We start from the raw sequence: 16,365 nt of genomic DNA on the forward strand, positions 1-16,365 counted from the left end.
ATGTGTATTTTGCTTCTTTGGGATGAAAGGTTTTATATATATGTTAGTTAAGTCCATTTGATCTAATACATCATTCAGTTTCACAATATCCTTGTTGATGTTTTGTTTGGAAGATCTATCCATTGTTGACAGTGGGGTGTTAAAATCCCCTACTATCAGAGTGTTGGTGTCTCTATCTTTCTTGAAGTCCTCCAAGATTTTCCTTATATATTTGTGTGCTCCTATATGGGGTGAATATAGGTTTATAATGTTTATGTCTTTGTGGTGGATTCTTCCTCTCAGTATTATGAAGCCTCCTTCTGAGTCTCTTTTTATGGCCTTTGTTTTGAAATCTATTTTGTCTGATACAAGTATTGCTACCATGGCTTTTTCTTTTTTTTCTATCCATTTGCTTGGAATATTTTTTTTCTATCCCTTTACTTTCAGTCTGTGTCGGTCCTTGGTTCTGAGGTGGGTCTCCTGTAGGCAGCAGATGTGTGGGTCATGTTTTCTGATCCATTCAGCTATCCTATGTCTTTTGAGTGGGGTATTTAATCCATTCACATTTAAAGTTATTACTGATAGGTACTTATTCATTTTTTTCCCTTGTACCTGTGTTCCTCTCTTTCTCACTCTTTTTCTTCATCTTCTTAAAGCAGTCCCTTTAGCATATCTTGCAGTTCTGGTTTGGTGGAGGTATATTCCTTCATCCTTCTTTTGTCTGGGGAACTCCTTATTTTGTCTTCCATTTTAATTGAGAGCCTTGCTGGGTAGAGCAGTCTTGGTTGCAGGCCTTTGCTTTTCATGACTTGGAATATCTCTTGCCATTCCCTTCTGGCTTGTAGTGTTTCTGTTGAGAAATCAGCTGCTAGCCATATTGGTGCTCCCTAGTATATTACTACCTGTTTCTCCCTTGCTGCCTTTAGGATTCTCTGTTTGTCTTTGATATTTGCCATTTCAATTATGATGTGTCTTGGAGTGGGCCTCATTGAGTTCCTCTTGAATGGGACCATCTGTGCTTCCTGGACTTGTGTGACTTTTTCTTTCCTCCAATTAGGCATCTTTTCCATCATTAATTTTTCAAATAGGTTCTCTATCCCTTGCTCCTCTTCTTTTCCTACTGATATCCCTATTATACAGATTTTATTATGTTTCAGGTTGTCCTCCATTTCCCTAAATGCCTCTTCATTCTTTTTGAGTCTTTTTTCATTTTCTTGCTCTTTCTGGGGCTTTTTTCTACCTTATCCTTCAGCTCTCTGATTCAATCCTCTGCTTCATCTATTTTGCTTTTGGTTCCTTCTACTGTGTTCTTCAATTCAGAAATTGTATTCTTCATTTTCTCTTGCTTCTCATTGATAGTTTCTATGTCCTTTTTCATGATTATATAGTTTGCAGTAAGTTCCTCATAGTTTCCCTATAGTTGTTGGTAATTCTTTTTGAGCTCACTGAGTTTTTTTTAGAACCATTGTTTTGAACTCAGTGTCTGAAAGTTTATTTGCCTCTATTTCATTTACTTCTCTTTGTTGCAATTCCTCCTTTCCCTTCATCTGGGTGGTGTTTCTTTGTCTTCCCATTATTTGTGAGTCTCTTTTCTCTGCTTCTGCTTCTTAAATTGATCAGTCTTGACTTTCTGAGTTTGTGGTGTGAACTTTTATAGTAGGAGACTGCTTTTTTTTTTCTTTCTGGATGTGCCCCTGATGATACCAGCTGTCGACCCCACCTGACCTTAAGCAGTCTTTTCAATACTTCCAGGAATCTACTACCTGTGGCTCTTTCCTTCAGCTATTAATCTAGTCACTCTGCTCTCAGCATTCAGGCTTAGGCACCACAGGGCGGGGCAGAGTCCCTCCTTTGTGCTCCATTATTGTGTTCTCTTAGGCTGCTGCTACTCCGAGGAGTGGTCTGCCTGAGCAATGATGGCTGCTGCTGTTTGGGGGAGCAGTCAGCACTAGGATCCCTCCGGCTACTCCTTCAGTTCTCTTCCTAAAGCCTCCGTCAGACTCTACTCCACCATCTCTAGACCACTTGATGTCTTCTTTGGCCAGAGATCTACTACCTGTGACTGGTGTTCTGTACCCACCAGTTGGGCTTGCGCACTCTGGGGCCAGGGAAGAGCCTCCTGGTGGCAGGGGCAGGACTATTGTGTCCTCTCATACTGCTACCACTCAGGGGAGTGGTCTGCCTGAGCAAGATGGCCACTGCCCTATGGGGGAGCAGTAAGCACCAGGATCCCACCGGCTACTCCCTCAGTTCTCTCCCCAAAGCCTTCATTTCCAGACTCTATTCAAGCATTTCTAGATCACTCTGCACCCCATTCAGTCAGAGATCTATCTGTGACTGCTGCTCTGTACTCAGCAGTCAGGCTTGTGTACCACCAACACCCGGGCCAAGCCTCCTGGGGGTGGGACTATTGTGTCCTTTCATGCTGCTGCTGCTGCTGCTTCCGGGAGTAATCTGCCTGAACAAGATCATAGCTGCCGAATGGGGGATGAGTCTGCACCGGCACCCTACCAGCTACTTTCTCAGTTCTCTTCCCAAAGCCTCTATCCCCAGTTTCTCATCAAGGGGCTCCAGCCCACTCTGCCCCAGCCTTTGCCAGAGCCCAGGGTAAGTGGCTGCCAATACACATTTATGCATTGGCCCTTTAAAGAGCTCTGTGCATCTCCAGTCCCCTATCTGGGGCAGAGAGCAATGCTGCCACTTTTCACAGCTGGCTGTTATCTGAATGTTTTATGGGCTCTTGTTCTATAGGCTGTAGATCCCCACCTATAATTCAGATCCCACTATTCTCAATGGGAGCCAATTGGCTATTTCAGTATCCCTCTGGTGCTGCCGCCCTTGGGTGTCCAGCCTGCCTTCTCAAGTCTCTACCACACTCCTTACCAGTTAGGTTGTGCTAAAGCCGATTCCTCTGTCTGTCCAAGGTTTTAAGTCCCCTCTCTGGCTATTATTCAGTTGTTTTCCTGGTGAATTCTGCACAATTTAGTTGTAACTCCAGATTGGTCCTGGGAGGAGGTCAGTGTAACTTCCACTCACTCCTCCACCATCTTGAAATTCCTCCTAAGATTCCCTCTTTATCTTTAACCTTTGGCATTTTAACTATTCTGTGTTTTTGTATGGTCCTCTTTGGATCTTATTTGTTTGGGACTCTGTCCTTCTTGGACTTGTATGTCTATTTTCTTCACCAAGTTAGGGAAGTTTTCTGTCATTATTTTCTCAGATTTCCAATCTCTTGTTCTCTCTCTTCTCCTCCTGGCATCTCTATGATTTAAGTATTGGCATGTTTAAAGTTGTCCCAGAGGCTCCTTACCCTGTCCTCATTTTATTGGATTCTTTTTTCTTCTTGCTGTTCTGATTGAATTTTTTTCTTCCTTGTGTTCCAAATCATTGAACTGATTCTTGGCTTCATCCACTCCACTGTCGATTCCCTGTAAATTTTTCTTTATTTCACTTAACGTAACCATTATTTCTGCCTGGCTCTTTTTTATGTTGTTGAAGTGTCAAAATGGTTCCTTGAGCATCCTGATCACTAGTGTTTTGAACTCTGCACCTGATAGATTGCTTATCTTCATTTTGTTTAGTTCTTTTTCTAGAATTCTGTTCTGTTCTTTCATTTGGGTCATATTTCTTTGTCTTCTCATTTTGGCAGCCTCCCTGTGTTTGTTTCTATATATTAGGTAGCTCTGCTTTGACTCCCTGACTTAGTAGTGTGGCCTAAGGTAGTAAAGCGCATATTTAAGTTTATGGGGTGGAGCCTTAGGTAATCTAAAGGGCAAGGCAACCCATGTGAACTAAGTTGATGTAGTCTCGGATATGGTGTAGCTACTTGTGGCTCTTAGTGGGTGAGCTCTCAGAAAAGGAATAGTAGGCACTGCCTGATGTCTGGAGTTTTGTCCGAGAGGTAGCAGTCTCCAGGCACTCGCTGTGATGCCACACTCTTTAGTTTCTCCCCATTTTCCACTGGGGCCCGTCAAGCTACTGACTAGTGCTAGAGACCAGAAGGAGTGAGTCTGAGTTAGTCCTAAGTCTGCTGCAGGACCTTTAAGAGGAGATGCCTGAGAATCCTGCAGTTTATTTTGCCACCCAAACCCCCTCTGGTTTTTACAGCCAGAAGTTATGGGGACTTATATTCTTGGCACTGGAATCCAGGGCTGTGTAGTCTGATGTGGGTCTGAGATCCCTTGCTCCCAAGATATTCCTCCTGATCTTCATCCACCACACGTTGGTTTGGGACTGCCCATTCTGTGTCTTTGCATCTCTGCCCCTGCTACCTGCCTGAATGAATGTGACTTCTTTAGTTCCTTGGCTGTCAGACTTCCATGCAGCTCTATTTTCTGATGATTCTGAGTGATAGTTATTTTGTAGTTTAGTTGTAATTTTTCCTGTGGTTGTGCAAGGAGGCAAGCCATGTTTACATATGCTTCCATCTTGACCAGAAGCCTCATGGAGTTTTAATAAGGAATAAAGAAGATAAATAAAATTCACAGTGAATTGACAGAGCATTTGGTAAAAGCCTAATAAATCGTGACAAGTATTATTATTACAGTATAAAAGAAAAAGTGAGCAGCAAGTCAGCTATGACACAGGCTACAGAATCATCACCAATTCATTTGCTATGAGGAGATCCTGATGTTACAACTCTAGAATTCTCAGAATTGGCCAGGTTTGATGTTCACTCATTTGCACCTATTAATTTTATGGCTGTAAATCTTAACATTGTGGTCAGTTCCTTCTTGTACTAAATAGTTATGATAATACCATGTTATATTAGAGAACTGTGGTAGAGTACAATGTCTGACCATCTCTCTAGGGCACAGGGAAAGACAGAGGGATTTTAGTGCCAAACATCTCCAGTGGAGTCCAAAAGAGGAACTGACGCTAGTTGCATACAACCTTAGTTCATATATTAAAAAGTCAGTTTTTAAGACTGAGAAGTAAAGTTTTTGTTATTGACACTATTCCAGATATTTCCCATCTACCTCCCTTTTGCCTACCTCCACCCAGTCACCCACCCTCCACCCCCCACCTCCCTGGCCTTCACCACACTACTGTCTGTGTCCATGGGCTATGCATATATGTTCTTTGGCTAATCTCTTCCAGTTCCCTCTCCTTCATCCCCTGTGAGATGTGTCAGTCTGTTCCATGTCTCTCCATGCCTCTAGTTCTATTTTGTTCAACAGTTTATTTTGTTCATTAGATTCCACATATAAGTGAAATCATATGATACTTGTCTTTCTCTGACTGGCTTATTTAATTTAGCAAAATAATCTCTATGTACACACAGGCTATTGAAAAGGGCAAGAGCCCCTTCTTTTTTACAGCTGAGTAGTATCCCATTGTGTAGATGTGCCATAGTTGTTTTATCCACTCATCTACTAATGGGCACTTGGGCTGCTTCCAAATCTTGGCTATTGTAAATAATGCTGCTATGAACACAGGGGTGCATATAGTTTTTCTGATAATATTTCAGGATTCTTAGGGTATATTCCCAGAAGAGGGATCACTGGGGGGTCAAAAGGCAAATCTGCTTTAAATCTTTGAGGAGACTCCATACTGTTTTCCACAGTGGCTGCACAATTCTGCATTCCCAGTAACAGTGCACAGGAGTTCCCTTTTCTTCACATCTTCACCAGCACTTGTTGTTTGTTGATTTATTAATGATAGTCATTCTGACAGGTGTGAGATGATATCACACTGTGGCTTTAATTTGCATTCACCTCCCTGATGATTAGTGATGCTGAACATCTTTTCATATGTCTATTGGCCATCTGTATGTCCTCTTTGGAGAAGTGTGTATTTCAGATCTTTTGCCCATTTTTTGATTGGATTGTTTATCTTCCTGGTGTTGAGTTGTAGAAGTTCTTTTATATATTTTGGAAATTAACCCCTTATCAGATGTATCATTGGCAAATATGTTCTACCATAAGTGGGTTCCCTTTTCATTTTGTTGATATTTTGTTTTGTCTTGTTTGTTTGTTTGTTTGCTGTGAAGGAGCTTTTTAGTTTAATGTGGTCTCATTTGTTTATTTTTTTTCCTGTTTCCCTTTTTCTGTGAGATATACCAGCAAAACTGTGTTACACAAGATGTTTGAGATTTTACTGCCTGTTTTCTTCTATGATTTTTATGATTTTACTACTTACATTTAAGTCTTAATCCATTTTGAGTTTATTCTTGTATATGATGTAAGTTCATGGTATGGTTTTGTTTTTTTACATGTACCTGTCCAACTTTCCCAACACCATTTATTGAAGAGACTGTTTCTACCCTATTGTAGCTCTTTCCTCCTTTGTCAAGTATTAATTGACCATAAAGCCATGTGTTTATTTCTGGGCTCTCCATTCTATTCCCTGATCTACATGCTTGTACTTATGCCCTTACCAGGCTATTATTTGTTTGTTGTTTTTTTACAGAGTGCTCTGTTTTTTATTCACTTATAAACTAAAAGTCCATTTCTAGGTGTTTCTCTTATATGCTTCATTTGTTACATTAGTAAACAAAGCCCTATAAAAGGAGGCGTCACCTAGTCCTCAGACTTAGATCCATATTCATCCTGAATTAATTAAGTTTGTAAGTCTCCTTCTTGGATACAACCACATGATGACTGTTCTTAAGGTATTTCTAGGTAAGATATTTCATATATCTTTTGGGAGAACTGTTTCTCAGAAACAACTGTGATTTTATTCTTGAAGCATTCAGTGTGGACAACATATACAAGTTTTCCAGTTTTACCATTGATTTTAACCTTCTCCCATAGAAACTGTTCAAAATTTGCAGAATCAAGAATTCCATCTTCTACTGGATGAGTAAGGTCCAAATCAAACTTCAAGGTTATCTTCTTGGGCTTCTTGACTTTCAGCACCATCTTGCAGGTAGTATGTGTGATCAGGGAGTCCAGGCTATTTTGATTTCAATGGTCTTGTAGTCTAGTATGATATCAGGTATTGTGATACTTTCAACTTAATTCTTCTTTCTCAAGAGGCTGAGGCCATTTGGGTGGTTCTTTTTTATTCCATATAAATTTTTGGAATACCTGTTCTGGATCTGTGAAATATGCCATAGGTATCTGAACAGGAATTACATTGAATCTCTAAATTGCTTTGGGTAGTATGCACATTTTAATAGTTACTTCTTTCAGTCCATGAACGTGGTATATGCTACCACTTGTTTGTATCCCCCTCTATTTCTTTCTTCAATGTCCTATGGGACAATATCGCTGATTACATAGATGCTAAAATCCTCAAGAAAATACTAGCAAATCAGAACCAGCAATACAGTAAAATGACCATACACCATGAACAAGTAGGATTTATTCTGGTGATGCAAGGCTGGTAAAATATTCACCAATCAATAAATGTGTTACAGTGAGATCTCCAAGATGGTAGCCTAGGTCAGCATGGCTCACCTCTTTACACAACCACATCAAAATTACAACTAAGGTGGCTTCCAGTCAAGATGGATGTGTAGGTAGACACACTTCACCTCCTTGTACAACCACAAGAAGAATCACAACTAATCTCCAAACAAAAAAAAAAAAAAAAAAAACACCCAGAAATGCCAGAAAGTCAAACTGTGTGGAAGTCCAACAACCAAGGATTTAAAGAAGCCCCGTTCATCCACATGGGTAGCAAGGGTGGAGACAGGGAGTCAGGGTGGAGAGGATGTGGTACAGTGTAGAGAGACAACAATGGTGGCTGGATGAACAGTCTTACATACATGTGTATTGTATAAAAATCAGGAGGGATACCTTGGGAGCAAGCAATCCCAGTCCCAGCCCAGACTGCACAACCCAGGATTCTAACACCAGGAAGATAAAACCTCACAACTTCTAGCTATAAAAACCAGGTGGTAGTGGGGTGGCAGAAGAAACTGTCAGTTTCTCAGGAGAGTCAATTTAAAGGGCTCACCTGGTCCTACAATGTGCACAAACCCACCTACTTGGGGAATCATCACCAGGGGAGTAGCTAGAAGGGCACCAGTTGCATACAGGAAGTGGATGAAGTGACTAGAAACAGGGATGTGCCCAGCAAGCCTTCAGAATACAGGCAGCTGCATTGTCCCCTCTCTAACCCATACCCCCGCACAGCACCACAAAGAAGTGAAGCAGTTGACCCACCCTGACAAATACCTAAGGCTCTGCCCCTTACAACTTAACAGGTGTGCTAAGACAGGCAGTCAAAGCAGCTTCACCTAATACACAGAAACCACACAGGGAGGCTCCCAAGTTGGAGAGACAAAGAAATATGGCCCAAGTGAAAGAACAGAACAAAACCTCAGAAAAAGACCTAAGTGAAACAGGGATAGCCAATTTATCAGATGCAGAGTTCAAAACACTGGTGATAAGGATGCTCAGAAAAATCATTAAGTACAGCAAAAACATAAGGGAAGAAATGAAGTTACACTAAGTGAAAAAGAAAAATCCATGGGAAACCAACAGTGAAGGGAAGGAATCCAGGATTCAAATCAAAGATTTGGAAAATAAGGAAAAAATAAACATTCAACCAGAGCAGAATGAAGAAACAAGAATTTAAAAAATATGAGGGTATAAGAAGACTCTGGGACATCTCCAAAAGGGCCAACAGCCAAATCATAGGGATACCAGAAGGAGAAGGGGAAGAACAGGAAATTTAAAACTTTTTTGAAAAAATAATGAAAGAAAACATCTATTTTGGCAAAGGAAATAGATGTATATGTCCAGAAAGCACAGAGAGTCCTAAACAAATTGGACCCAAAGAGGACCACACCAAGACACATCAAAATCAAAATGCCAAAAGTTAAAGAGAGAATCTTAAAAACAGAAAGAGAAAAGCAGAGACTCACCTACAAAGGACTTCCCATAAGACTATCAGCTGATTTCTCAAAAGAAACTTAGCAGGCAAGAAGGGACTGACAAGAAGTATTCAAAGTGATAAAAGGCAAGGACCTACAACCAAGATTACTCTTTCCAGCAAAACTATCATTTAGAATGGAAGGCCAGATAAAGTGCTTCCCAGACAAGGTAAAGCTAAAGGAGTTCATTATCACCAAGCCATTATTACATGAAATGTTAAAGGGACTTATTTAAGAAAAAGGAAAAGATCAAAATTATGAGCATTAAAATGACAACAAACACAACTATCAACAACTGAATCTAAAAAACAAAAACTAAGCAAGGAACTAAAAGAGGTACAGAATGATAGACATGGAGATCATTTGGGGGATTATCAGCAGGGAAGAAGAAAGTGGATAATAGGGGGAGAGGTGCAAAGATTGAGAAGCGTAATGGGCAGGTACAAAACAGGCAGGAGGATGTTAAGAATAGTGTAGGAAATGGAGAAGCCAAACAACTTATATGCACAGCTCATGGACATGAACTAAGGGGGAGGGGTAATTGCTGGAGGGAAGTGGGGAACCAGGTGGAGGGGGCAAAAGGGGGAAAAAATGGGACAACTCTAATAACACAATCAATAAAATATACTTTTAAAAAATTACAACTAAACTATAGAACAACCACCACTCAAAACCAGAAGAAATCAAGTTTAATGGAGGTCCTGCAACCTTGGGTTTATGGAAGAAACCACATCCTTCCAGACTGGTAGGAGGAGCAGAGGTACAGAGACATGGAATGGGCTGGTCTCACACCCACATATGGCAGATAAAAATCAGAAGGGATATATCTGGAGTGAGGTGTCCCAGGCCCACACTAGGCCCCCTGGCTCATGGTTCCAGTGGCAGGAACATAAGTCCCCATGGCTGCTGGCTGTTAAAAGCAGTGGAGGTTGAGTCAGTTAAAGAAACTTCTGGATTCCCAGGCAGTTCCTCTTAATGGGCCCACAAACAAATTTATTAAAACTCACTCCTGCTGAGCTGCAACATTGGGACAGCAACTTGAAAGGCATCAGTGGCATGTGGTGAAGGACTGAAGTGTCTAGCATCAGGGAGAGAGCTGGGGTACAGCTTTCTCCAAGACAGAACTGCTGGCAGAGGCTTTTGCTCATCTTCTGAGCCCTTTCCCCACAGAGCCACAGAGCACAGCAGGCACGATATCTGTGACTCCATCTACCTGGCTCAACTGTTGCTCCACCCTGGTGATTCCCTGAGACTCCACCCTACGCAACTTACTGGCCCACCCAAGCCATTAAGAATGGCTTTTCCATATGAATGACTTGTCTTGGCTTACGCTTCTAACTTCCTAAATCCTCTCAAACAAGCTACAGTTTGCCTTGGCAAGCCTCTGTACTTTGCTAAGTGGCCCCAGGCCCAGCATCAGCAGCAGCAGGCCTTGGTTCACAACCAGGCCTTGCCAGGGCACCTCCAAGACCAACACAAGAAGCAGCCAGCTGCAGATCACATTATAGCTTATGCTAAGTGGCCCCAGACAGAATACAAGGCACCATGGCCCTGCTGAAGTAAACCCTGCTCTGTGGCATGGACCTCTTCACAGCTGATTCTCCATGGAGGGGAGAGGTTGGGGTAAGTAGTCACAGCCAGTACTTGCAGCTGACTGGCCTAGGTAAATCTCTCCCATTGACCTGCCAACAGCAATCAAGTCTCAACTACAAGAGGAGTATGTACTCAGCAAATACAGAGAGTGCACCTCAAGTACCAAGCTTAGGTGATAGTGGACACTGTGCCACTGGACCCACAGGACACGTACTACATTAAGCTACACACCCAAGACAGAGAGTCATAGCAGCTCTACCTAATACATAGAAATAAACACATTGAGGCTGCCAAAGTGAGGAAACAAAGAAACATAGCCCAAATGAAAGAACAGAACAAAACTCCAGAAAAAGAACTAAGTAAAGTGGAGATAAGCAATCTTTCAGACACAGAAGTCAAAACACTGGTTATAAGGATGCTGGAGGTACTTAGTGGGGACTGCAACAGCATAAAAAATCCAGTCAGAAATGAAGGATACACTAATTGAAATAAAGAACAGTTTACAAGGATCATCAGTAGAATGGGTGAAGCTAAGGATCAAATCAATAATTTGGAACATAAGCAAAAAACAACCAACCAGAACAGCAAGAATAAAAAGAATCCAAAAAAAACAAGTATAGTATAAGGAGCCTCTGGGACAACTTCAAATGTGCCAATATTCAAATCATAGAGGTGCTAGAAGTAGAAGAGAAAGGACAAGAAATTGGACAGCTACTTGAAAAAATAATGAAAGAAAACATCCCTAACTTGGTGAAGAAAATAGACATACAAGACCCGGAAGCACAGAGAGTCCCAAACAAGATGGATACAAAGAGAATCTCAAAAGCAGCAAGAGAAAAGGATACAGTTACCTACAAAGGAGTTCCCATAAGACTATCAGCTGATTTCTCAAAACAATCTTTGCAGGCTAGAAGAGATTGGTAAGAATATTCAAAGAGATGAAAAACAAGAACCTTCAACATGGTCAGTCTATCCAAAGAAGCTATCATTTAGAATGGAAGGGCAGATAAAGAACTTCCCAGACAAGAAAAATCTAAATGAGTTCGTAATCACCAAACCATTATATGAAATGTTAAAGGGACTTATTTAAGAAAAAAATCAAAAGCGTGAACAATAAAATGGCAATAAATACTTGTCTGTCAACAATTGAATCTAAAAAACAAACTAAGCCACTAACAAAACAGAAACAGAATCATAGATACTTAGAATATTTTGATGGCTGCCAGATGGGAAGAAGATACTGAGGGAATAGGTGAAAAAGTGAAGGGATTAAGAAGCATAAATTGACAGCTACAGAGTAGTATTGGGGATGTAAAGTACAGTTTAGGGATTGGAGAAGCCAAGGAACTTATATGCACAACCCATGGACATGAACAAAGGTGTGGGATTGCCTGAGGGAGAGAGGGTACTCGGTGGAGGGAGGCTAAGGGGGTAAAATTGCAACAAATGTAATAGTATATTCAATAAAATATAAAAAGATAATGTGACACATCACATAAAGAAAATGAAAATAAAAATCACATGATCATATCAACAGATGCAGAAAACACAGTTGATAAAATCTAGCACTCATTTACGATTAAAAGAAAAAAACACTCTCTGCAAAGTAAGAATAGAGAGATCATACTTTACTATAATAGAGGTCATATATGGAAAACCTGCAGCCAACATCATAGTCAATGGGCAGAGACTAAAGGCGTTTCCCTTAAGATCAGGAACAAGATAGGGATGTCCACCTTCACCACACTTATTTAACATAGTACTAGAAGTTCTAGCCACAGCAATCAGACATAAAGAAGAAATAAAAGACATCCAAATTGGCAAGGAAGAAGTAAAACTGTCATTTTTCATAGGCTACATGATACTGTACATAGAAAACCCTAAAGATTCCACCAAAAGCTACTAGATCTAATAAGTGAACTTTGCAAAGTAGCAGGATACAAAATTAATACCCAGAAATTGGTGGCACCCAGGCTGGTATGGCTCAGTGAGTTAAGTGTCTTCCCACAAACCATAAGGTTGCTGGTTTGATTCCTTATCAGGGCACATGCCTTGGCAGCAGGCCAGGTCCCCAGCTAGAGGCACATGAGAGGCAACCAATCATTGTTTCTGTCACACCGTTATTTCTCTCCTTCTCTTTCTCTTCCCTTCCCATTGCTTTAAAAATAAATAAATAAAATCCTTTTAAAAAAGAGAGATAAAAAGAAATCATGAACTATCAGAAAGAGAAACTAAGATCACAATCCTATTTACTCTTGCAACAAATAAAAATAAGGTACCTAGGAATAAACTTATCCAAGGAGGTTAAAGATCTGTATTCTTATATATTTCTAATAGCAGTCTTTAGAAATCCTGGTTATGGTCCTTTATTTTACAAAATCACTTTTAAGTGGAAAAAGGAATGAATACAATTCTTTTTTATTCTCTTTTTAATTGAAGCCTAATTATTCAAACACAATGTCAAAAATTACCTGTTAGGTGCTACATTTGGAGCCTAAGCCTAAATTTATAAGCATAAGTATGAGATTATGGCAAAAGTAATAATAACATTTAAAATGGAATGCAGTGGTGCCCTGTCCAGGTGGCTTTGTTGATTGGAGCATTGTCCCATATACCAAAGGGCTGCAGAATTGATCCCCAGTCAGGGGATATACCTAGGTTGCTGGTTCCATTCTCTGTCGGGGCTCATATGGGATGCAACCAATCAATGTTCCCCTCTCACATTGATGTTTCTCTCTCCCCACTTCTTCTCTCTCTAAAATCAATAAACATATCCTTGGTGAAGATTAAAAAAAAGAAGAAGAATACAGTGATCTTCAACCAAGCAAGTTAATGGTTCTCATAAAAATTTCTAAATAATGGTGTGAACTAGATTGAAGGACTCTTTTTTTTTTTTTTAATCCTCACTAGAGGATATGTTTATTGATTTTGAGAGAGAGGAAGGGAGAAAGAGAGAAAGACATTCACCAGTTGCCTCCTATATACACCCTGACCAAGGATTGAACCTACAACCTAGGTATGTGCCCTGACTGGAAATCAAACCTGTAACCTTTTGTATAGGACGACACTCCAACTAACTGAGCCACCCTGCCAGGATAGGTTGAAGGACTCATATTTAAATATAAATATAACAGATAATAATTAAGGAAATTATATATATGCTAATTTCAATAATAAAACTGATCTAATGAAAGATCAAAAAGTAGTTGAAAGATAATATAGATCTGTAGTTTTATAAATCTTCTTAACCACCTCAGATTATTTTTGTTTCCACTCTAATTTTACATCATTTATTTGTTTTATAGGCCCACCCAGGTGAAATGGCAGCTGATGGTAGCTAGTTGTTTCAGAAGAAGTGGTAAAAATGCTTTTATTTTATTTCATTTTTAATATGCTTTACTTCTGTCCTTTAGTTAATTTTGCATAAAATGTGTTTCAATTGCTTATTTGTTTATTGGAACATTAACTTTTGATAACTACACATATTTGAAGCATTATATGAAAAACATAATTACTATAGACAGAAAAATGTTATGCTTAGTCATGTATTCCACCACCATTGTTAAAAACAGCTTTATCTCTCTTTCACTGAATATGTAATCATTTTCACAAGTTGGTCACAGAAAAACAAGCATTCTCTGCACATCAATTTATATTCCATTTTCTGTCACCTACTTCTAAATATCCTGTGTGCATGGCCATGTTAATGAGACTCTCTCCACCTCTAAGCCTGTGGCAGGCCCAGAAATGGAGCACTGGGGCTCTATTTTTATACCAGGGATCATTAGGCATCTCCAGTTGTGCTTTCAGCAACTGCTTTATTATGTCCTGTGCTGCTGGCCCCTATCCTGAAGGATAGTGATGTTAGTAGTTTTCGATGAACTGAATGATATAAAAATGTCAAAGATTGAGCAGGATCCCTCTTGTAGAGCATACAAATAATCCAGGGAAAAGAAACTTCTTAATCCCAGGGAAGTATTTGTTGTCAATGTTAACAGGGTGCTGTTGCCCAGCACCATAGCTTCTTTCTGGATGGACCTCTGTGAGCTCCTTCATAATAGTATCAAAATACATACTTAGTGTCGTCTTCAAGGCATTGAAAGGGTTGATCTTTAATGTGACTGTGTGTCCTTTTGGATAAGCTACAATATAATTACACTGTATACACTTTACTGATCTCAGCTTAGTTCTGATTGCCTCTTCATTTCCATGTCATATGCAAAGTGTTTGTATATGGGGCATTCTGAATAATTTAAAGACATAAACATTTTTGAATTATTGAAGGGCAGGTTAGAAGAGAAACTAACATTTATTAAGAACCCACTGTGAGTTAGATGCTTCATCTCTGTTTAATTCTCACAGCAACTCCTTGAGGTTCTCACGACCATCCCTTTTGAAGGCCCAGAGAGATTCATAGCTCATTTACTGAGATTTTAGCCAAGACCTTTGACCCAAAATTTATCTTTTCTTTGCCGCTGCATGAATGAAGCTCAATTATTTTATAAGAAAACAAAATGTTTTCTATAAATATTTTAATGGTTCAAAATGAAAACTACAAAAAAGTTATTTTTTATCTTTTCTAAGTGAATGACATTGAAGTTATTATTAGTTTACCATGTAAATTATTTTAAATTTGTCAGTTCACTTGAAAGAATCTTTAATTTTTAGGAAATTGAATGGATCTTAATCTTTTACCACTAACATTTATATTAAGAGGTGGAACTAAATTTTAACCATCATCCATTTTCTTAGGCTCTGACCCTTTTCGATTTTATTTTACATGTACATTTCTTCCAGAAGTTATGTTAACTGTTATACATGCTTATGGCAAATATAGAAGTCTTCCTGATAAACCAATTAAATGATGCCAGTACATTGGATTAAAATTAATATTTTGCTGAATCCTTTTAATTTCTATAAATCTGCTAATATGTTTCTTTTTTTTATTTGTAGGTAACTACCAAAAAGCATTAGATACTTATAAAGATATTCACAGAAAATTTCCAGAAAATGTTGAATGTAAGTGAGATTACATTTTGTAGCTTTGGAAGCACAGGTTCTCATACTTTATGTCCTATTTTACATTTGCTACAGTAATTGCATGAACAAATACCAACCGATACTTGTGGTACATACGTTTAAAAAGTAGTTTACAGGATCAGAGAATTTGACTACATAAGTACACATGTTTATAGAATTTGATTGTTGATGGATTTACATATACCACTGAATTCTCTTCAATAGTAAACAAATCTATATTCCCCATCTTGACATACAGTGGATTTGATGTAACTTAAAATAACATTGAGAAATACTACAGCAATACTACATACTACAGCAATAATACTACAGAAATAAAATCAGGATCAGGAAAAACACAAAATAACTATATTCATTTGCTGTAGATCCCCACTAAACTGTATATTTGGCCCTGAATAGTTTTACAGCTAAGGGAAAGAGATAAATGACAATCTGTTGTATAATTGTTACTGTTTATGAGGAAATAAAAAAAACAAATCCTTGGAAGGAGAAACATTTTTTGAACTTCAATTCATTCATGTTGAAACACTGAGGTAGTAGATGAAGTCATTGAAAGATACAGCAGCTACTCACTTTAAAACATCCCTACAGCAAATAAAATAACATACTTGGAAATACTGTTTTTAATTCTGTCCTACAATGATAATGAGCACAAAACAGCACATTGCAATTCACTAAAAACAATCTTTTCTGAGCCAGGTTTCCCCATGGCCCAGCCCGGCCCTGGGATTAGAGGTACTGCCCAGTTCTTAAATAGCAGTTCCCCAGTTTGGCTTTTATAACAGCTGAGCAGTACCTCAGAGTTGCAGAGAATATGCAACCTCAGAGCTATGTCCTCACTGGTAGTTCAGGAGCAGAGTCTCTAGTGTCTCTAGTGCTAATTAGAGCAGACTCATTAACCTACAGCATTAGTTTCCAGAAGCCAG

General features: G+C 39.3%; 1 protein-coding gene and 1 pseudogene across 5 annotated transcripts in view; one reads left to right on the top strand and one right to left on the bottom strand.

Moving 5' to 3' along the window:
* IFT88 (intraflagellar transport 88) overlaps positions 1-16,365 on the top strand; it is a 211,100-nt gene that overhangs the window by 149,654 nt on the left and 45,081 nt on the right. For all 5 annotated transcript variants that reach the window (XM_054587970.1, XM_054587966.1, XM_054587968.1 and 2 more), the window contains 2 exons: positions 13,705-13,757; positions 15,353-15,418. In XM_054587970.1, the coding sequence (XP_054443945.1) occupies positions 13,705-13,757; positions 15,353-15,418 (119 nt within the window). The remainder of the gene's footprint in view (positions 1-13,704; positions 13,758-15,352; positions 15,419-16,365) is intronic.
* LOC129082242 (60S ribosomal protein L22-like 1) lies at positions 6,497-6,842 on the bottom strand (annotated as a pseudogene).

This window comes from Pteronotus mesoamericanus, unplaced genomic scaffold, assembly GCF_021234165.1.
Source record: "Pteronotus mesoamericanus isolate MK-2021 breed Mesoamerican mustached bat unplaced genomic scaffold, CSHL_Meso_final scaffold_125, whole genome shotgun sequence".
Lineage (NCBI taxonomy): Eukaryota > Metazoa > Chordata > Mammalia > Chiroptera > Mormoopidae > Pteronotus > Pteronotus mesoamericanus.